At 40.5% G+C, this 22599-nt stretch overlaps 2 protein-coding genes across 5 annotated transcripts in view; both read right to left on the reverse strand.

The window, feature by feature from the left end:
* The window catches only part of spire2 (spire-type actin nucleation factor 2), a 28327-nt gene extending 12762 nt beyond the window's left edge, over nt 1-15565 (reverse strand). The window contains exons 1-8 of one of the 4 annotated variants that reach the window (XM_017434190.3): nt 15153-15565; nt 7107-7144; nt 6125-6514; nt 5257-5337; nt 4978-5142; nt 3048-3134; nt 2727-2844; nt 681-841 (exon numbers count right to left, since the gene is read on the reverse strand). In XM_017434190.3, coding sequence (XP_017289679.1) covers nt 681-841; nt 2727-2844; nt 3048-3134; nt 4978-5142; nt 5257-5337; nt 6125-6514; nt 7107-7144; nt 15153-15435 — 1323 coding nt within the window. In that variant the 5' untranslated portion in view covers nt 15436-15565. Of the gene's footprint in view, nt 1-680; nt 842-2726; nt 2845-3047; nt 3135-4977; nt 5143-5256; nt 5338-6124; nt 6515-7106; nt 7145-9257; nt 9360-9587; nt 9666-15152 lie in introns of those variants that run through there. The other 3 variants (XM_017434189.3, XM_037978030.1, XM_037978029.1) reach the window with 3 other exon arrangements.
* A 2149-nt stretch (nt 15566-17714) lies between these two features.
* Nucleotides 17715-22563, reverse strand: LOC108246579 (carbohydrate sulfotransferase 6-like). The gene is made up of 2 exons (XM_017434204.3): nt 22010-22563; nt 17715-19853 (listed from the first exon to the last, which is right to left on the reverse strand). The coding sequence occupies exon 2, from the start codon at nt 19772-19774 to the stop codon at nt 18632-18634; it is 1143 nt and encodes a 380-aa protein (XP_017289693.1). The 5' UTR covers nt 19775-19853; nt 22010-22563; the 3' UTR covers nt 17715-18631.
* Between the last annotated feature and the right edge of the window lie 36 nt (nt 22564-22599).

Raw genomic sequence — 22599 nt, forward strand, 5'->3', positions numbered from 1 at the left:
CTCTCACCCAGATCCTGTTCCCAAATCTGAGGAGGTCCAGGAGGACGCCTCTCACCCAGATCCTGTTCCCAAATCTGAGGAGGTCCAGGAGGACGCCTCTCAGCCAGATCCTGTTCCTGAGTCTGAGGAGGTCCAGGAGGACGCCAGAGTACCAGCCGGTGGAGGGAGAAGCTTCTCGGCCCGTTCCTGTCTGCCGTTTTGTTACTTAGCTTTATTTTTAGGAGCTTCTATGATCTCAGAGAATTTCGTTTTAAAGTTTTCAGCCTGGAGTCTAAAGAGTCACTCTTATTTGACCATTTTGGAGAAGTATTTTCTATTTTATTTTAAATTAAGACAACTTGTTTTTATTAAATCTTGTTTTTTGTACACTGAACAGGAAAGATGGACTCTTGCTGTTAAAAAAGTAACTATCTTTTACTCTGAGTTCATTTAAAATTAGCTACTTTTTACTTTGACCTTGATTTTTAGTTTGGTAATTTTATTTGAGCTTAAGAAAAAATTTATCATATTAGCTGCACTTGAGTAAAAATACTCTTTCCACCTCTGTCCACTTCCGACTCCACAGAGGAACGTTAACCAGTTTAGGCTGTAAAACAATAGCCCAAGCGCCAAACAGAGGAATAAAAACAGCCATTCCCGAAGAGCCCCTTCCAGCGCAGACATCTCAGCAATGAGCTCACCTCAGATAAGTTCATCTCCTCCATCTCAGCCAGCGTCGGGGCCTTGAGCAGGATGCGAGGGCGGGGCGGCGGCCGGGGCTCCGACACAGACAGGTCGATGCATGACGTAGATTTGACATTACAAGGACACATCTGAGCCAGACAGGGCAGAGAGCCAAAAGCTGAGAGAAGAGAAACCAAAAAACAGCAGCAGCGAGCCGTGAGTCAGGAGCAGAGATTCTCAGGATCTGCAGCATGTTGCCAACAGTATAAACACAGTATATCAACAATGTGGCTGTTCCACTACTTTTCAGCATATTTAATGTTTATTCTAAAGTAAATCTGTTGTGTTTGCAGCAACACTGACTGCATAAATCTGCACAGATTTTAAAAACTCATTAAGTAGAGTGGATGTGTTTGTGTCAGTCAAGAACATCAGAGCTCCTCATAGGAGGTCATAGTGGACATTGTTTAAGTATTGTTTGGTGTGACGGTGAAAAAGGAGGAATGAGGTGTTGGATTATAGTTTCACAACTAACAGCAGCAGAAAGTTCACAAACAAACAATGCTGCAGTAATAAAAACTGTAGGTTTATAACCCTGCCCTAAAGGCAAAACAGAGACAGTTTTTCTTACAGAACAAAACACAACTTTAAGCCGGACTGAATAACATTTAAATCAGAAATGAAACAAATAATTGTGTGTAAGACAGAAGAGTATTTCAACATCTTTCTACTAAATGTTTTAGTTTAGCTGCTTAACTTTATGACGGTGAACAAAATGGAGGATTTAGCATCTAAACAGCTGAGTTTTTTTCACCAGAAATGGTGGAAATGAGACACTGAAATACCTAACTAACTAACTTCAACCAGCTACCAACAACAATATCTTTGAAGTGGTAGATAATCTCTATTTTATTTCCCCAAAAAATTAAAAGCTTTTTAAAATGACAAATTCTTTATTTAACTTTTTTTCTTGACTGTTTTTAGTTAAACGGTAAAACCCCACGTACTGACTGGTACTGACTGTAACAGCAAATATAAAACTGATTAAAATCTAAGGCTTTTCAGCCGATAACTGAAAACCAAAACATTTGATTCCACGTTCAACAAAGTGTCATTATTTGACTTCTTTCTCTGTAAATGGCTGATTGGTATCTGTGAAATCTGATATCAGCTCTAAACTGAGAACTACTCCTGGATACAAACTTTATAAACTTAGATGAATATTAGCTCTAATGTTGTTATTATTTGACCTCAGCAACTTCTACTGGAGGGCGATTTGAAACCAGATCAACAAATAAAAAACAATCATTGCTGGGTTAAACAAGGAACATCTATGATGGTGTAAACTGAGGTAAAACTGTGACATACTTGAATGAAAGTGACAATAATTCATTTTCACAGCACTTTCTGTGAATAACATGCAGAGACTCGCTCATTGGACGACAAATAAAATGTAATTTTAAACTATAAGTTGTTGTTTGTCATGTAGTCGAGTCATCTCTAACACCTACTGCTACAGATCAAGGCAGCGGGCGATATGCATTCCTTCATTAATTTTAGAAATCCTGTTGTCTTTACAGCTCTGTAATAAAATAAGGTGTTGTAAAGACCACTTGTGTGACATATAAAAGGTTAGAAACCACAAACCCTCAGGTATTTATTGGTCTCTGAGCCTCTAGACTACATGAACATATGCTACTTTAATGTTTTTCAGATAAACTAGAAGAAATACCTTATTTATCTGAACATATTTTTACATCTTGTTAAATAAACATTTGACACAGCTGTACTTTCGGGTGGAGCTGCCTAGCGGCTGTCAGGGTGCCTTTTAAATAAAGTTTTAGCGATTCTCCGTCGGAGCCACTGCTTGCTTGCAACTCTTATTTTGAAAAGCTCTGTGTCACTTTTACAGTTGTAACGTGTCTTTGTTGCACATTAAGGTGACGTGTGAAAGTACAGAGGCAGAATGACGGAGCTAGAGCTGATCCATGTGATCCATCCCCGACATTCATCTCAGACTTTACCTATAATAACCTAGAAAAGACTGATGGTTGTTGTCTTACGTCTGGTACTGTGTGGTGCCACCGGTCTGAGCTTTCTCTCCTGCTTGATCTCTGCCAGGACCCGCTCATGGAGGGACTGCTGCTGAGGTGGTGGAGGGGGGAGGCTGCGCTCTGAAACCTAAAGTGGAAAAGCTATTAGACCACATCCACAAATCCACAGATTTAAAAAAATAAAAAGAAGCGTCTCTCGGCCCTGTAAGGCCAAACTATTTATTATTCATTCACGTGCAAATGGAAGTCGGGTGAAGCGTTGTATACAGCATACATTAAACATGTTTGAGTCACCCATCTTCACGCATATAAAGGAGTGCTTTAACTCACTGGTTTAAGTGGAGGTCTGGATCTAATGAAGTCCAGAATCAGTTCATGAGCGTTTCTCTTCACTCTCGTAGGGATGTCACCATCCACCTAAAAAAAGGAAGAAACACAACACAAACCTGAGCAATGTGTGTCAAAATCAAACACTTTAAATGAAAACATGGTTATTGAGGTCAGAATATTAAAGATTCAGGTATCTTTTTATGATCAGATTAGAACAAAACAGAATTATAACAGCTTAAAAGTTAATTTAATAAACATGTCAGGCTCCTTACATCACAGGAGCAACATTTCCATTCACTTCCTGTTAATGTTTCTCATGGTTCGAGTTTATTTAGATATATAAGCAGCAAACACAACAGTAGTATCCAGTGACAGAGATTTCTGCTATCCATTGATTCTGGAAATGAACTGCAATGCAGACAAAACAACCGAAGGCTGTAAAAAAAGCCATTAATATTTTGTTTGTGAGTCTGAATAATGTAACTGAGTGTGGAGGACTCCTCCAGGCTGCTCTCTGCCACATGCCTGAACGTTTTCTTTCTGTTTGAAAAGCCGACTCTGTGTGTTGCCGTGAAGTTCCTGGAAAGTTAAAAAAAAAGTGGAAGATTTGAAACCTTTAGCTTCACTCCTGTCTGCACCCAGAAACCTCCTGTTTTATCTGAAGGAGGTTTTAGAAAACATCTCACAGCAACTTTAACGGTTTGGAAAATGACAACAAAGTTAAACTATTTAGAATCAACAAATTTATTTTATCATTTAGAGGCCTGCTGACAATTTAAATGAAGTTTATTAAGAAAGATGCAACTTGGTTCTTCAAATATCTGTGTAATTCTGTCATTGTGGCTTTCTCACAGTCTTCTGCATTATTTTTTGACAACCTTCTGCTGACTGGTGGGAATTTCTGTTTGTTATATCCGCTAACTTCATCTGGTGCTCAGATGAAGATGTCGCTTCTCATCAGTGTCTAAACACTGAAACTATTTTTTTTATACTTGCCTGTATTTTCCAAAACAATGGGGGTCCTTAAATAATCTCTAGATATCAGATTACATTTAAAAATGATTGTTTATGGCATCTTTAGTGAGGCTACAAGGTCAGAGGTCACAAAGGTGCAAGACTTTGGCTGTCCAGATAAACAGGGAGTGTGGTAAAGAGGTGAAGAGAGTCCAGACAGGATGGAGAAAAGTTTCAGGGTTGATTTGTGACAAAAGGGTGGCAGCAAAGGTCAAAGGTCAAAGGAAAGGTTTACAGACAGTGGTGAGAGCAGCCATGTTGTTTGGTTTGGAGACAGAACAGGAAGTGTCAGAGCTGAAGATGTTGAGGTTCTCCTTGGGANGGANGAGGATGGACAGGATTAGGAATGAGGACATCAGAGGTCCAGCACAGGTTGGAGGACTGGGAGATAAAGTTAGAGAGGACAGACTGAGATGGTTTGGACATGTCCAGTGAAGGGACAGAAGGATGTTAGAGACACAGAGGACAGACTGAGATGGTTTGGACATGTCCAGAGGAGGGACAGAAGGATGTTAGAGACAAAGAGGACAGATATGGATGCAGTTAGAGAGGACATGGAGGGAGTTGGAGTGAGGACAGAGGACGCAGAGGACAGAGTTAGATGGAGGAGGATGTGGTGACCCCTGAAAAGGGAACAGCCGTCCAAAGGAGCAGTTAGTTTTACAGATACTGAGCTAAATTCAGTGTGGTAGTAGCTGAGAGACATTCTCATCACAAACTTCATCAAGCAGAACATCATTTACAAGGTTTCACCAAAACGGCTGCAACTCCATGAAAGGTGGCGGGTGACGTGCATTCCTTCAAGCCTTCCTATTGTCCCGTGACACCTCAGCTGTTTTCAGTGACTGCAGCGCTGCCCGAACATTTAAACTCCCTCGCAGAGCAGACGCTGGCAGAGCTACGTCAGGACGCTCACCATGACTTTGCGCAGCTGGAATTTGCGAGCTCGAATGTCCTGCATCAGCATCTCGAACGGCGTGAGGCTGAACTCGGTGGGCAGGGGGTTGAACGGCTGCTCCTGGACCTTCTTCAGCTTCACTCCCTGCCTGAGCTCCTTCATCAGCTGCACCCACAGACGAGCCTGGAGGCAAAAACAACAACAACTCATCTGCATCTGCGAGCGAGACGACTCTGCCTTCTCCGGTCAAACACACGGCCGTATTGTCCTCTGTCACAGAGTGTCCTCCCGTCTCACCCAGTCTCTGTGTTTCAGCGCGTCCAGCTCAGCTGTAGACCTGTCCTCCAGAGACTCTTCACTTGAAATCTTCTTTAGCATCTGCACAACAAAAAGCAAACATATATATTTGAAATAAAAGCATGACAACACTTTTTCATGCAAGTATTTAAGCTTCATCTACTCATCGATTTTCAAACATAAATACTTTAACGTTGGATGAGACTGACACCATTTTCACAACTCATATTTTATTTCCCAGATTTAGTCTTTTACTGGTTCAACTACATCAACTGACATTTAGCTGTTTCTTATATACTAATCAATTCCAGTGAAAAGTAACTAAACATTTCATTATTTTAGGTGAGACTTTGTCATTTTAGAATTTGTTTATTTAAAACCTTGACATTATTTCTTGAAAGAATAATTGACATTTTAAGTTTTGCAGATAATGTGAAATTGTGAAATTTGAGGTTTTAGTTACAGTTATGCTAATTTTAGCTTTTAGCAACCTTTCTGCTCCTCTTCTCTTTGTTTGAACTTTTTACCAGCTGAGTTTCAGCTTCTTCAGCAAACGGCAGCGAGCTCATCCGGCTCTCAGCATTCACTCTGGATTTTCACAGAAAATGCTAATTATTTTTAATCTGGCTTTTATTTTCTCAAACACTGCTGCTGAATCTTTACAGGAGAAATGAAAAAATGCTTAATTTACAGTCAATGAATGTGATTTCATTAGTTAAAAATGAAGCTTTGTCTTTTATATTTACATACTCTGCTTGGGAGAAATATTATTTCTGTTTCATTTGTTGACTCTTTTTTTTAACTTTATCTGCGTTTAGTAAATAAACTCGATACCCTGAAGAGGCACTGGCGTGACAACTTAACAAACCTCCTTTGCATCTCTGATCTTGACGAGGAAGGTCTGCAGCTCCAGAGTCTCCACGAACAGAGCCCGGCAGACAGCCTGGTAGTGCTCGGGAGCCAGGCTTGGGTTGGCCAGGCGGGACGCACAAAGCACCATCACCTGACGGAACGTACAAACTGGCCGTGTCGCTCCTTCCTCTTCCTCCTCTTCCTCCTCCTCCTCCTCCTCGTCCTGCCCGCTGTAGCCCTCGTCTGACGTGCCGTTCCCAGCGTTGCCGTCGCCCTCTTCGCACGGGTCTCCGCCTGCCATCCGGTCGATGAGGCGCTCCAGCTGCGGGCTGAGCTCCCTCTCCTCGCTGTCATCCAGTCCCCAGTCCAGAGCTCGGTAGATGGCCACGCCGAGAGACTGAACCAGCTGGACCCAACAACAACGGGGCAAAAAAAGAAGAAGGCAGCGGTGAATTTTCAATTCTATCCAAACAAATATAACCACAAAAAACATACAATTTATTTGAAAAGAAGGAACAGTGGAAGGAAGATAAGATTACCTTTAGTTTGAGTGTTTTTCATTTAAACTTTTGACTGGATAATTCTTTCAGAATTATACAAATATAGTACCTAAAAGGTGCAAATGTGTAAAAACTAAATTCTCCTTTAGTTGAGAGGAGGTGAAGTTCTTTTAAAAGGCAGTTCAGTTGTTTTCTGCAGCTTTAGGAACTATAAAAGCTGTGAGAATTTCTCCCTGATTCTCTAAACTGAGATACTCTGATTGTTGCAGGTCAGAAACTGACTACTCATGACTCCTCCACAGAAAGCTGTTTCTTACCTGTAACAACTCTCACTGAAGACACACAGTAACATTAATTTATTATTTTTTATTATCTTTTTATATCAGGCTGAGATTAAACTCTGTTTCATTAAAGGACATTAAACTTGATGTTAAAAGTTCTAAAATAACTGATACCTGAAGTCCTTTTTACAACAAAATACCTTGAGTTTGTTCTCACCTGATGCTCTGTGATCGCAGGAAAAGGCCCATTTTCATCTGGAGAAACAAAGACATAAAAGACAATAAAGATCTGAGACATTCAAAAACCCAAACTCTGATTTGAAAGTCATCGAGGAAGCAACATGAACTGTTGATCGAGACCACTTCAAGAAAGTCTGGCTGACCGAAATCAAGGTTAGGAATTAGTTGTTTCAAACATTAGTTAATGAACAATCCAGGAAAGTTAAAGAACGTCAGTCGAAGCTCTAATGAGTGGGCAGAAAGGATGCAGCCGCTGGTCTGATTTTTATTTTATCGGGATGCAACAACAGGAAGAGATGTATTATCAAGATTCAACAAAAAACATAATGAACCTTGTTGACTTTGCATGTTTGCTGTCTAAAGAGCCCAGAAAAAACAAGCCTTTAAAGTACACAAAGTTGTTTCAAACAAAAGTTAAAAAGAAAATTCTTTAATTTCAACGCAGCTCTGTGTTAATTTTGCTACAGTTCAGCTCCCACACATCCCAGCTTGAACTCGAGCTTTTGTCCTTCGGTCCAGTTGGCGTGCCAGTGTGAGAATAAAACACAGCTTTTCTCTTTTCTCCAGGCTCGGATGTCAGTAACGACACCCGAGGGGCCTGAAACTCCTCAATCAGCAGCTGCTTCAGCTGAGAAACGGGAGAGTGGACGACGATCATCAGGAAGGGGAGAGACAAAAGCTCAACAACAAAAAAAAAAACAGAAATACACTGCAAACAATTTAAAGAGCCTCAATATAATGTTTTTAACTAAATATTTTTACAAGCACTCATTCCTCTCAGATATTTAACTTGTTTGCTGACCTTTAAACTATTTGTGTTTCTGTACCTTATTATAAGATGTTTTTGACATGATTTAGAGAATAAATACAGTAAATGTTTCCTTATATTAAGACAGAATGAAGATCGAAGGTCTGTAGGCCATCTACAGATATCAGGTGGATGGCGTGTAACTGCAGGCTGAGGTTTTTTGCAGTGCAGGCCTGGATGTGGTGGAGGAGGGGGCAGCATCCCCACCTGTCAACAGCAAAGTGCTTGCAGCAGGACGCCAAGCTTCGACCGACAGAGCCTCTCTGTTTCCTGTGTGAACAGAGACGCTGCTTCCATCAGCAACAAAGGAAAGTCCATTACAACGCCCTCCACACAGGAGTGGGGCGATAACATGAAGCCCCGTAAACCTGTCAGACAGGTTCAGATAATGCACGGCCCCGGTCACAGAGTGAAACCAATGATACCTCCGCCTGTTTCCCACAGTTACAGCCCAGTACACACAAAAACAGGACAGGAATCTGGACTGAAAACACCTCCAACAGACACCCAGCTCTGTTCTAGGAAAACAGATAAACCACAGAGCCATAAACTTCAGGAAAATGTGTTTAGGTTGCTCATATTTTTTGTCCTCTAAGCTGCACTGCTCGTCTGTTCACGGTGATTCACGGGACACTTTAACGCTGTTCTGAAACAGTAAAGAACGCTTTATTTCAGCTCTGAAATAAAAAGCTGGGATGCGGCTTGGCTCGTGTTTGAAATGCTTTATTTTTGTGTCTGATTTTAGGAGAAAACTGATTCAAATACACCAGAAAGATGTCCAGTGAGGTCACGACACTGGTGTTTACTAACCCACAGTTTGCCTTTAGTCACACACAGGTTTCAGTTTTATACCTAATAAAGTCAATAGTTCTTTTTTTCTAATCATCACTCTTATATTACCAAGTTGACAAACTAACAACTTTAACATTTCCTAAATATCTGAAAGATTTTGCAAAAAAAGGAAAATAAACTTTAGTTTTAACAGTTTCACAGGGATAATGTTATATACTGTCTCAAAGGCAAGTAAAGATATAAGACATTTCAGAATCTTAAAAAAAAGGCCAAACAGTGCCTGAAATATCCATTTATCACCTAACAAAAGGAAAAACCAACACAGTGACCAATTTCAGCCAATTATATTAGAAATCAAACTGAGAGAACAGCAACTATTTTAGTTTTGTGTTGATGGTGAAGCTTCAAACAACAAACATTTTATCCTGAGCCAACTGCATCTGTCAAAACAAACCTGAAACACAGAAAACCACGATCTGCCAGCCGACAGGCGAATATCAAAGCAGTTTCCTGATTTCTGTGTCTGACCTAATGATACGCCGTCACTGCGCCCCACAGAGTTCCTCCTCATTAGCTTTTGGTCACACAGTTTATTCTGGCTAATGATGGAAAATATTTGCTCCTCAAAAGCCCGACACCCCCCTCTTCCTTCGTTCACGCAACACAAAAATAAAAAAACTCTCCCAATGTGGACTTTGCCTCCTGTTGCCATGGAAATAAGGGCTGAGAAACCACGACGTGACGGAAGAAAAACTGGGTTTAGAGGAGCAGGGTTGATGATAAATGAAACGGAGGAGACAGATAGGAGAGAAAACAGATTACGAACAGGAACAGAACATTTACAGCCGTGACACGAACTTTCCATATCCATAAACCCCGTTTTCGTCACAGCCACAGGTGTCAGAGCTCCTCCAGCCGAGCGAGGCTGCAGCCAGGACGTTTTCGTGTTTCCTGACACTCAGAAAAAACAGAAAATATAAAAGTGATTGTGCAACGTGCAGCTGTGACAGCAGTTCGTTTGCCTGTTCACACTTGCAGCTCAGGTAGAAACTTTAAACATCTGCTAATAAAATGACAATGATGCAATTTTTCAAACCCAAACTTCAAGGTTTCTCTTGAATTCTGTTAATGTAGTGCATCTTTTTAACTGCATGTAAACTGACTGGTTAATTAGCACACAGAGAAGCTGGCAGGGAGTTTCGGGGATGCCAGACCTCCTGCTAAAACCTGCTGCTGAGCTGAGAAACAAATAGCTGGCGGCAGCAGCACGATGACATATGTCAGACAGCCGGGGGTTTCCTGTGAATTTTCAAATTAAATTCCTATTTTCATCATGAAACACGATTAACAGGAACTCTGGACAGATATTCCTTGATAAACGCACCCAGATAACCAGATGTTTATGGATATAATTACTGCCAAGGTACTGCTGTGGTGATAAAGACTGCACCTTCATCAACAGACAGCCATCTGACACACGTCAGGGTTAAAGCTCGTTGTTTGCACTTTTCACCCCATTATGAGCTGCAGGAAGGAAAGAACTGAAAACGCAGGTGGAATAAAGCACCAAAGATATATAATTTATGAAAATATTTCTGCAGAATGTTCTGTGATTTGCCACTTTGACTCAGTGCGGCGTGTTTCCGCTGCACCACCCACCTGTGAGCTGGGTGGTGCAGCGGAAACACGCTGGACTTTGACTTCCTGCTGGCCTCACGTTTACCCAGTGAATCCGGATTAGCTTCGTCCTTTGCTGCTGCCCTGCTCTGGTTATAAGAAGCTGTCACACAGAGGCGTTTGGCGTTAGGACTGAGGGAGTTATTTACAACTTCTGGTGGTGTTTACAAACTTAAAGTGTAGCTCAGCTGAAGTAAAAGGAAGAAGCTTTAAGTATCAACGCAGACAAACTGAGCACAACCATAAAAATAGTTTGATAGATTTCCGTTAGATAACAGCAGATATAAATGTAGAAATGAGGGTAAAGGTCTTGTGCCATCAATTCGTTGCTCATCTAAGAGCAATGCTGAACATATTGTTTGCTGGAGGACAAATATTTTATTAATCAGATCTGAAAACAGTGATATTTATAAATCTGTATTAGTCCAACAATAAAAATAAACACCAAGGATAAAAACTCTGAACACTGAAAAGGATTTTCAGGAGAGATCCTGAAATCAAGCAGAGATTTACACATAAAAACTTTGATTATTATATTTTTTTGTTTGTTTGTAGAGTTAGCAAAATAGCTCATGGACTAGAGGAGGGATTTTAATGAAACCCTCAGAAAATGAATCATTAGCTGTATATCTATAATAGAAATAAACTTTGGAGTCAACCCAGTTTAAGATGCAGCCAGCTGACATTAGGAAACATAAAAATGGCAAAAACTCAGCAAATTTGATTTGGTTTGGTAGTAGCTGTGAGTCATTCCCAACACAAACTCCAAGCACCAACTGATCTCGAAAAATCAGTTTTAAAACGTTGCCGTTAGCCTCAACTGTGTCTGTTAGCAAAACATCTCAGGAACCACTGGACAGATTTTAATGAAACAATCATCAGATGTGACATCAGCTCATTCACTACTGAGGCCAACCAATTTAAGATGGCCGTCACTGCTAATCGGCCAACACAGGAATGACTACAGGCTGTCACTGAAATATCAACACCAACCTGTTTGGCCAGACAAAGATCTGCTGAAGCTCACCTCGGTAGCTGTGGCCCAGATGGCAGCCGGCTCATAAACGCACCACTCCAGCCTTAGAGGCGCTCACTGCGGCACCGCGGCACCGCCGCTCAGATCATGTTCTGGTGGCGGTTCCAGCTGATGTCAGCAGCATCCGAACGCTGCACTCAGGCTCTCGTGTTTACCACCAGTCGTGTTTTATTCCGGAGCGCGCTGACGACGACGGGAAAAGGAAACCAGGAGAGCGCTCGGAAATGCTGTCAGAAAAGGTTCCACTTTTCATCTTTCCGACCGGATCAGAAGACAGGAGTTAATTTGATAACAGGAAGAGGGGATTGTTTTGCTTTTATCCATGCATTTTAATTTATTTACATTAAAATTCTGTGTATTTAAGCTGCCTGAATTCATATTAACCTCCTCTTCTTGGTTAGATTTTACTACATGATGATGATGATGTTTAGACTTTTGCTTCCTGATTATTTATAAAGCCATTTATTTATACATAACTAGGATTGGCTTAAAGTGTGAATAAATGTAACAATCCACAGCGATGGTTTTCATTATTAATGAATCTTTAAATACGAGATTATTTGCTGTCTTTCCTCCTCTGGCCCTGCTGTGTAAAAACATGGATTAATTTAAACACATAAAAAAGTGAAACTGGCCTGTTGCTGATATTAATAATGCAAACTGACTGCGGTGGACTCGTCTAATGCCACTGAAGGGATTTACATCACAGCTTGTTTACTTTTGGATCAGCGGAGCACAAACTAACAGACAAGAAGAATAAACAGTTCTGTTAATTATCCTCAGGACCTCCTCAGGGTCCGATGTGGCTCTGGTCAGTTAGAAGTCCAGCAGACTTACTGATTATAACCAACAACTTACATTAAAGCCACCGAGTTTTGGAGCCGAAAACAAAACAAAACACCATCAGTTAGGAGTCGCCAACTTTTACAACCAAAGAAACTATTTCTACCTTTTTTGCCCCACAGAATAAAATTTGTCCAGAGCCACAAAACCTACTTGAGGGTTGAGATAAAGATAAAAGTTGGAATAACGCAACTCATTATGTTTTTTCTTTATATATATACAACAACAAGTCCCCCACTTTTAAATAATAAAGGATATATTTTAATACTGGTAAATTATTTGAGCAGATATGTTTAAGTGTGGACATTTAAATGTGACACACTGAATTTTCACAAAAATGAAAACTGGACAATAGAACTGGCACAATTGTAATCATAAATACTGTATAAATATTAATTTCCTGAAGCCACATGGGGCCCCAGAGCCACAGGTTGCAGACCCCTGAGTTAGGGGGATTGTTTAGGATTAAGCTGTTTTATGACGAACATTATTTCTACTCCTAATTTAAGTTCATTTGAAGACATTTGAATCTACTTATTTCCATATTTTACAGAAATTTACAGGCCTGAAGTAAACCATTCACCTCATTATTGCTGTGGTTTTAAAATATTTATTCTAGGTTTATTTAATCAAGCTGCTTTTTATGGTTTCAAGCAACTAACAAAAAGCTCTGCCAGTTAATATTACAGTGCTGTGATGCTGCAACTAGTGAAGGGTTTAATTAAAAGTAATTCAGGTTTGTTCCTCTTTAGTTGGTTATAATTTTCAGCTCAAAAGAAGTGGAATCATTAAGAAAAAGGAAAAAAAAAAGAGCAGAAGGTCTCTGGAAAGCTGTCACTGTTTTTTCCTTATAACAAACCGTCAAGCTGCTTCTCTCCAGATGTTTCAGATGAACCATCTGAGACACGAGAACGAGTTGATGCTGAAGGAATCTGACACAAAAACCAGAGCTAACAGACGCTTTGAAGCAGAACTAAAAAATCCCACCTTCCTATCAGGTCTTCATTTTTAATCATCATCCATCCTCTGCTGATTGTCTGTGGTGGGGTAAAGGAGGCAGCAGGTCCAGGAGGGAAACCCAGACCTCCTTCTCCCCAGCGATTCTCCAGCTCCTCCTGGATCCCAGAGAGGAAACAGAATCCCTGCAGGGAGTTCTGGGTCTTCCCCAAGGTCTCCTCCCAGTGAGACATGCCTAAAAAACCTCCAAAGGGAGGCGTCCTAATCAGATGAACCACCTCAGCTGACGCCTTTCGATGAGGAGGAGCAGCGGCTCTACGCCGAGCTCCCCCCGTATGACGGAGCTCCTCACCGTGTCTCTAAGGCTGAGCCCAGAGAAGGAACCTCATTTCAGCCGCTCATATCCAGGATCTCCTTCTTTCTGTCATGATCCAAACCTCATGACCACAGTTGAGCAGGAAATGGAGAGTTTTGCCTTTCAAATAAACTCTTTTTTGACCATGACCGTCCGGAGCAGCGTCCTCATTACTGAAGATGAGGCTCCGATCCATCGATCCATCGATCCGTCTCCTGCTCCATCCTACCATCACACCTGAACAAGACGCCAAGATACTTAACTCCTCCAAGTGAGGCAAAGTCTTTATTACACACGTGTTTCTAATCAACTGATTAAACTTGCAACACGTGTATTATAGGCAGATGCAGTCAAATGTTTAATATTATCTAATAAGTCAGAATAACAGAGGCGTTTGAATGGTACAACAGAATCAGTGAGAGGTTTCTCACACGTGTTTCCACACATAAACAACAGAAAAACAATGCTCCTAAATGTAAACCTGACATATTGCTGGTGCTGAAGCTGCCATGTCAAACTATGATAACTTATTATTCACAATATGTTGCCTTTACATGTTTCCCTCATGGCCCTATCAGAAACACCCGATACTGTTTTTGATTTGTAGAGATCAGAAATAAACTATAAATACCACATAAATGACAGAAGAGTTTACCCAAACTATGATAAGGAATATCTAAGACGATATGATATAGAAAAAGTGGATGTAAATGATGAAATGTAATATATTTAGTTTATGTAATATATTTAGGCATCAAGTTATCTCTGTGCAAACTGGGGCTGCAGGGACTGCAGTGAGAACACAAATGTTTCTCATGTTGGGTAAATTTAAAGGAGATTACTGGAATCCTTTGGGTTTCGATTCACCTTCTGAAACCCCCAAAACAGTCCTTAAATAAGGGGATGCTCGGGTAAAGCTCTGCTAACTGAATAATTGATAATTTACCGGCATACAAGTCATTCTGGCTGGCTCTGGAAGCAGATACAACACAGATAGCCATAATATGTCAACAAACGCGAAACTACTTTGTGCAAAAATAGCTCCGTGGTTACTCAGTGTCAAAATAAAGAAGCTGAAGGTCAAATAGAAATAAGCTCAGGTTGTTTGGGATGGGAACGAGGTGTCGTTTGTAGCTTTGTTCCCGTGTGCCAAACTCCGTTCGAAATTCGTATGATTTAACAAGTTTTCTGTGTATCTTCGAATAAACACAAATTAAAATAAAATTCGAGAAATATTTATAAAACACTGACAGGCACTTTTAAATTCCGCAGTAATATGGTGAGCCAAACAGTTAGCAATTTATAGCAATCGGAGACAAAAACATTGGTCACGGTGCCGATAAGCTAAAAATAAGTTCTTACTGCATGAAAATAAATCAAAAATACGTTAGATTAAAGCATGTTATCAGGCAGAATTTCTCCCCGAATATAAAGCGGGGTTTAATGTAATACAGGCGTTAACTTTTTAAAGAAGGAAACGCTGTTAAATGTTCACTTTTCCGTGTTTGTTTTGGGTGAACGCGACGGGACGGAGAGAAGTTGGGAGCCGTCCTACCGTCCTTTAATGTCACGGTTCCGTCCCGGAGCAGCAGGATGGAGGACGGGTCCTTCACCCGGCAGGCTCTCCCGGGCGGCGGGCGGGGCACTCTGAGCCCGCTGCAGCACTGGTAGCACACCGCCCATGCCTGCTCCTCGTTGATGGGCTGCTCGTAGGACTTCAGCACCGCCTCCAGAGACAGCTCCCGGGGCTCGGCCAGGTCCCGCGCCTCTCCGCGGTCCGTGGAGGCGGTGACGCAGGGGTCCCCGTCCTCGGCGCTTCTGTTGGTGGATCTGGCCATGTCTGCGATGCCGCGGCGCCCATGCTTCACTCCGGGAGCACCGGGGCCATCTGCGCGGTGCGGGGAATCGGGCCGGTCTCTGCCGTCTGCCGCTTTCAAATACCGCAGCTGCGTCTCGTTGCGTTGTCAAGGTAGCCAACGGAAACGACCGCTTCCGGTTTTAGGGCTTAAAAAATAAAACCAGCAGTGACCGGAAGTTTAGAAGTAAAAGTCAGGGGCAACGTCAAAAAGTGACAAAGTGAACTAGATAAATTATGGGGTGCCGTTTGTAAAGTTACAGCAATATTTTGGTTTATTTAGCCATGTTTATTCATACCCTTTTAAAACGTCATAGTTCCAAACAAAATATTTAGTTTACAGACTAAATGTTTATGTTCGACCGAAATATTTATTTTTCAAGCTAAATATTTAAATTGCAAACTAAATATTTAGTTTGCTAAATAGAAGTTTGCTTGGAAATTAAATGTTTAGCTAATATGCAAATTCCTTGCCAAAAACCGGAAATGGACAACAAATGTCTAAATGTAACATAGCAAACGTAGTTTCCATGATGATGCATGTAATCGATTTCTGTTTATGTTATTTTTTGTTTTACTTCTTTCTGTTTTGGACAGATAGTGATAAAATCAATGCACTGATAGCCTAAAAATATATAAGATTAAAAATGTCATAAAGCAAATAAGTAATATATTCATGAGTTGTGCTTTTGGAGTTTTACTTTGGTTCAGTTGAGTTTTATAGATATTAAGATTTTGTTGTGAAATGCATAAAAAACTGTGGGGGAAAAAACAATTTTAACAAATTTGTGCATCAAACAGTTTGTCGCAGAAAATTATTTTCTTGCTCCTCATTTGTTCTCAGATTAAAGTGTAGCAGTTTTGTGTAGCAGCTTTAGCACCTTGTGTTCATCAATAACAGCTGATATTTTACATATTTACTCCTGATTTAAGCTGCAACTACACATGAGCTTTAAACAAGATTACAAAGTCTTCTTCAACATTTAACACAACTAGTGACCAAACTCATCAGTGTCACTCTTTTTACGGCTTTTTTTGTTTGTTTTAGGACGTGTTAAAACAAAAGACTGGTGATCAGAACCATAAGTGAACGAAATATCGGTTTGACCACAAGATGGCGTCAGTGTCACATGACCTCATCCCCAGTAAAACGATGCAATGTGCTTCTTCTGCTTTACAGCAGTGGTTTCCAAACTTTTCAGCTTCAGATTCATTAAAAAAACAGTGGTAGAGGCTTGTGACCCCAGATATTACTGGTGTATGTTTACAATTTTTTACTAACAGCTTTATTAAATACGGGTATGATTGTCTAGACTTCATTTATTTTTATGTAAGACGTATGTCTGGTGTGTCTAAGTCTCTCCCAACAACAGCTGTTTGGGTAAACAACCTGTTTTGATGCATTTGGTAAACAATCATAAAGTCCCTGAATAACAATAGCCTGTTGCCAGCAGACTGCTATTAACTTTTGTTTTTCTTGCAACATATAAAAACAAGCAAGCAAAACAATCGAAATGAATCTTGTGTGTGTCATGGAAGTTTAATTACTTGAAAAAAAAACCTTAAGTGGAACTTTGTACACACAGTTATTAAGTTGTCTCCTGTCTTTAGCCAATCATGGCTTATGTTGTAAACATGTTAAACTCAGCTGCAAAAGGCCTATTATAAGATAAAAAGTGAAACTCTTACTATAGTTTTAGGTGAAGTACACAGTTCAGGTGTATAAGTAACTGTCTGGTATGTACATACTTACTGGTGAACACCTGGTGTTTGTGGGTGAATAAATAATAAAAAATATCCAGCCTAGTTTCAGCTTTTTCGGCAATTTTCAGCAAAGTATTTGAGCACCCAGCATTCATCTTCAGTTTTCACAGAAGACACAACTTCTCTAGTTATTTGTAGTTATTAGTTAGTAACTAACTACAAATAAGTTAGTTATTTGCATTTGCTTGGTTGAAAACTTTGTGTCAGGATTTGATGTAATTTCCGAGCTTGTGAATTGTTTTCAGAACTTTTGCCTCCTTTTACTTGTGCTTAGAATATTTTGACGGTAAAACCTGTTTTGATTATACTGAAGGCAGATGCAAGTCAGCTGTGCGCGGTCAGTGAAAGATATATGTTTGACCACAAAAACCACAATAAATCAAACTTCAACCTTGTGGAAGTTAAAACGGCCTACCTGCCACTGTCGTTACTCTTATGCATCACTGTCACACAAAAGTAGGAAAAAACAAAACTGGTCAAAAACGAGTTCAGTCAAGCTTGGATCTCAGCTGAGGCTTCCTTTAATAAAGTATCTTCATTTCAGGTATTACAAACAATTGAACAAATATAAATGAATTGAAAAAACAAAAACCCAACAGATGAATTTAATGAAGTTGAGTCACACCAAGTAATGATTCGGAAATATTACATTTATTTGAAGAACACTTTAATAACTAAAAGGTGATTCTAATGTTCAATAAGAAAACAAGTTTCAATACAGTGATAAGTTGATTCAGTAAAATATAGGTATAAAGTCATTTCCATCAAAATATCAAAAGCTTCTAAGCATTAGTTAACAGAAAAATGCAAAGTCATGTAAAAATAAGCCTAAAAGCTGCTGCAGAAAGAATTTAGAAAAGGTAAATATGATCCCAGATGTTTGTAGATCTATAAGACAAACAAAGAAACATTCAGACTCAGTTGGATCATCGGGTGAAGCTTTCAACTCTGGTTAAGGTTTCAGGTTTCATACTGATGTAGTCGAACCAGAAAAAGATGAGACAATTTTTATATCAGCGTATAAAAATACTTTCTACATTTGCATGAAGCAAACCTGTAATTACAGAGGACAGTTTTTTTTTCTCACCTAAGGAAACAGACATTGCAATAAAAATATCTTTATTGTTCCCAACAATGCCATAACCTGTAAAGATTTAATACATGTACAAATTTATAGAATCTTTACGCTAAAAATATTTCTAAAAGACTTGGTCACATTGACACCAGAGGTTTAATATCAACTACCTTAAAGGACCCTAAACAATCGTTCATAAAAGCCTGGGAAATGAGACCGTGTCTCAGCGAGTTGAGCAGACTGGGGACTCTTACAGAATCTGTGATGTTTTTTAGTATTAATCTGTCGTTCATGTTTTAACTCTTACTATCTGCTCTGTTTTAGCTGGTTTCCAGCTGAACTAACGTAGTTCTCGTACAAGCAGCAGATCCAAGTCAAGTCTCTTCTGCTCCTCTTCACTGTGAACGCTCCTGTACCCGAGCAGCTCCATGGCTTCTCCACAAACTTCTTGAACACGTTTGACCTTGCTGTGTGGCAGCATGGTGCGCCAGGCCTCGGACACCTGGGTAGCATTTCTAGGGATAACTTGGAAAGCCTGCTTCCCAGTGCCTTTTCCCTTTCCGTGAGTCGTCTTGTAGATCCATTCCTCCATCTGTTTGGTCATCTCTAAACCTACAAACTGATAAATATCACTGACTTCCTTTAGTGGGTTGCGAGCCATGTCTTCATAGCGAATCATTTTGTAGCGGCCTTCAAGAAATGGAGGAGGTTTCAGGATGGCCGTCTCATAAATCTCCAAATGACTATGACAGACTTCCTGCATGACTGAATATTGCACCTCTGCTGCTGGTATGTCTTTCTGCTCCAAGACAATAGTGCTGTCAAACATAAGTTTACCTGGTAATGCATCTCTAGACCTGTACACGGCCCGAGGGTCGCGGACCAGATGAACGATGCGGAGATCCAGGTTGGGGTCTTGCAGAAGGGGGTAAAGGGATTTCAGCTCAAAAAGTCGCACTTCTTTTAAAACAACATGACTGTGTGTTCTACAGGCCTTTTCCACCTTCTGCAAACCCTTAACGTCACATTTCTGACGGCATTGAGACTCGTTCCTCGCTGTGATGGAACAGGCCGGAGGCGAGCACAGAGCTCGACTTACAGTCCACATAAACAAAGAGGACACATGTGCGTTTTCTGGAAAGTAAGAATCCATTACTGAGAAGTCACACTGAAGTAGACTTCGTAGTAAATCTCTCACAGCCATTCGGAGGAGTCCAGCACGAGGTTTCTCCACTTTGGTCCACACATGCCAGGCGGGCTCCATTAGGTAGAAAACAGACGGGTGCTGGCTGAAAACCTGACCCATGAAGGAGGAACCTGATCGCCACGACGAGAGCAGCAAAACATGAACTTTACCGTCATTTTGGGCAGAATCTAAAGGACGATACTGATAATACCAGTTACAGATCAGCACCACTGATGCTCCCTGAAGAATCATCAGGGGAATCAGGGTCTTAAAGCTAATTATACTCCTAGAACCCATGGCTGTGGGTCTTTGTCAGCTTTAAATGCAGGAGAACATCTGCCGTTTCTGTCTTTTGTTGAGGAAAGTGTAGTCTCTTCTGTGGGGAAAAAGACACAAAAAGAAAAAAGAATTGATATTTTTGACTAACATGCAGATTTCCTAAATACAACCTCCAGTCTCCATAACCTTTTGATTTCACTGTCTCTAAACAAAGAACATCTTGGCAACATTTACAAACCAAGACTGCTCAGCAGAAATAGTCTGGGTTTGGCTGCTGCCAGGAGAACGGTGCTTGTCTGACTGCATTGTGTAACGTGCAAAGTTTGGTGGAGGGAGGATGATGGTGTGGGCTTGTTTTTCAGGAGTTGGCTCGGCTTAGTTCCAGTGAAAGGAACTCTTCATGTTTCAGCACAGCAAGACATTTCATGCTCCCAACTTTGTGGGATTAGTTTGGGGATGTTCCCTTCCTGTTCCAACATGGCTGAGCACCAGAGCCCAAAGCAAGGTCCACAAAGACATGGATCAGGAAGAACCTGACCATCCTGCACAGAGTCCTGACCTCAACCCGGCAGAACACCTTTGGGATGAATTAGAGCAGAGACTGAGAGCCTTCTGTCCAACATCAGTGTCTCACAGATGAGCTTCTGGAAGAATGGTCCAAAAATTCCCATAAACTCTCCTAAACCTGTGGAAAACCTTCCCAGAAGAGCTGAAGCTGTTATAGAAGCAGAGTGGGCCAACATCAGATTAAACCCTGTGGATTAAAAATAGGATATAACACAAGTTCAAATGTTTGTGAAGGGAGGCGAGTGAATACTTTTGGCAATATAGTGTATGTGATACAGAATTGATTTTTTTCTTTTTTTGTTGCTAAGAGCTGGACTGCAGTATGATTACTGTTCCAGTAAAGGGGACAAAGCTGGGGGACAATAATTTGCACAGCTGTGAGTCATTTCCAAGTAGTTTGTCCTTGTCTCATAAGATGTTACAAACTGAAACCTGGAGGATTTTAAAGAACAAGACAAGCACTTATGTTCATGGAAAATAATGTCACAATACATTTGTGCTTGCATTGTCTTAACTAAAAAAAAAAATTACCCTTGTGGGTGTGGTACAGGACTGCATTTTTAAACAAATAGCTTCCACCTCCAGTACATGTTCTCCCTGGTTGACCTCCCACTTCCACAGCCTCAGTCTAAGAAAGAGGATGGCATAAACACAATCCTGAAGACCACTATAAGTCTTTATATTGAATAAAAAAGTCCTGCGTACAACAAGATCATCTTACTATTGTGGCCAGGTTGACTCACTCCCATACTGCAAGTGATCGGCACTGTAGCGGCTAAAATGCTATATTTTACGCTACTGGTTGCTGTTCTTCCTGGTGAGCTTTGGTTGTACGTGCCCTTTGTTAAACTTGTTATGCAAATCTTCCTTGTCAGCTTATAGATCATAAAGCCATTTATTTCCTTTAAAGCACCCATTCATCTTGTCATTTTCCATCAGCACAAAATACATCCACATAAACTCTTAAATTATGCACAGTAGAAAACCGTTTGCCTCCTACCATTAGCAACACCTGAGTAGAAACACACCTGACCTTAAATAACCCATCCCAGCAATACACCAAATGAAATACACCCCTAAGAGGGGAAAAACAAACATGAAATAGATAAATGGCTTCTACAAACACGTTCCCTCAGCGCTCAGCAGTAATGATTTATAGACTTTCGGCAAAGGAAATTTTGTTAGTCAAATATATTACTGTCTCGTTAGCCATCTAGTTCAATCTTCATTTCTGATACGATCTCAGAACACGGCGGCATGTGCGGTTTGACATTTCTATGTTAAAGAGTTTTCAATATAGAGCTTGGACAAGAAATTGTTTCTGATGATGCTGAAAAACTGGACCATGCTTCCATCACCTGCAGACCAGACTGTTATAATGCCGTTCTAGCTGGGTGTCCAAACCCGCTCACAGCTCTCCGAGCTGAAGACTAATTAGCAGATTTAACCTGATTCAGGTGTTTGTTTCAAAGCTGCAAACTACAGTAATTCCATGATTTTATCCTCTACTTGATCTAAAGAAAGCAACTGTGACTGACTACAGCATATACGTATAAAATTAGGTAAAACACACACAATAAAATCCTCTTAGAGCTTAAAAGTCAATGTGAACTTGTATGTCGATCATAAGAACAGAGGAGGAATGTTTGGGTCTAACTCAGATTTAAGAAATGTCAGATAAGTTACCTGTCCTCAGGTGTGTCCAACAGGCAGTTCTTCTAGTTCAGCCTTGAGCAATTAGAGGTTTTCAGCTCCAACAATGTGTCCTCGGGTGTCCTAAGAATCAAGTATTTGTTTGATTTAATCTTGTAAAAACATCAACAGACTATCAAGTTAAAGGGGAACAAATTATCAAATATTTAATCTGTCCTTTGAGACAGATTAATGAGACAAAGTGTTTGCAGGTATGTTTGTTTAATTGGTTCACTGCCACTATTATGAGGTTTTACCCAGCAAGTTTAAACATGACTGTTTAAATTACATCATTTAACTTGATGACAAATTTATTTGCATGTAATGCCTCATCTTTGAGAGATGAGGCAGTTTAGCACAGAGGGTAGGGATCTTGCTTCTTGCTGGGATCCTGCTTATATATCCAGGGGTAAAAAATAATAATAATAAAGTCATGTCGTGGAAAACAAACCTTCAGCTAAAGCAAACTGTTGAAAACATGAGGATCTACAGGCTGACAGATTTTGGTAAACGGGAATTATTGGGTTTTTATGAAGCGCCTCAGGCTCACATGTGAGGTCAGAAATTGACAAAAAAAAAAAAAA

The sequence above is a fragment of the Kryptolebias marmoratus genome, linkage group LG11 (genome assembly GCF_001649575.2).
Source record: "Kryptolebias marmoratus isolate JLee-2015 linkage group LG11, ASM164957v2, whole genome shotgun sequence".
Classification (NCBI taxonomy): domain Eukaryota; kingdom Metazoa; phylum Chordata; class Actinopteri; order Cyprinodontiformes; family Rivulidae; genus Kryptolebias; species Kryptolebias marmoratus.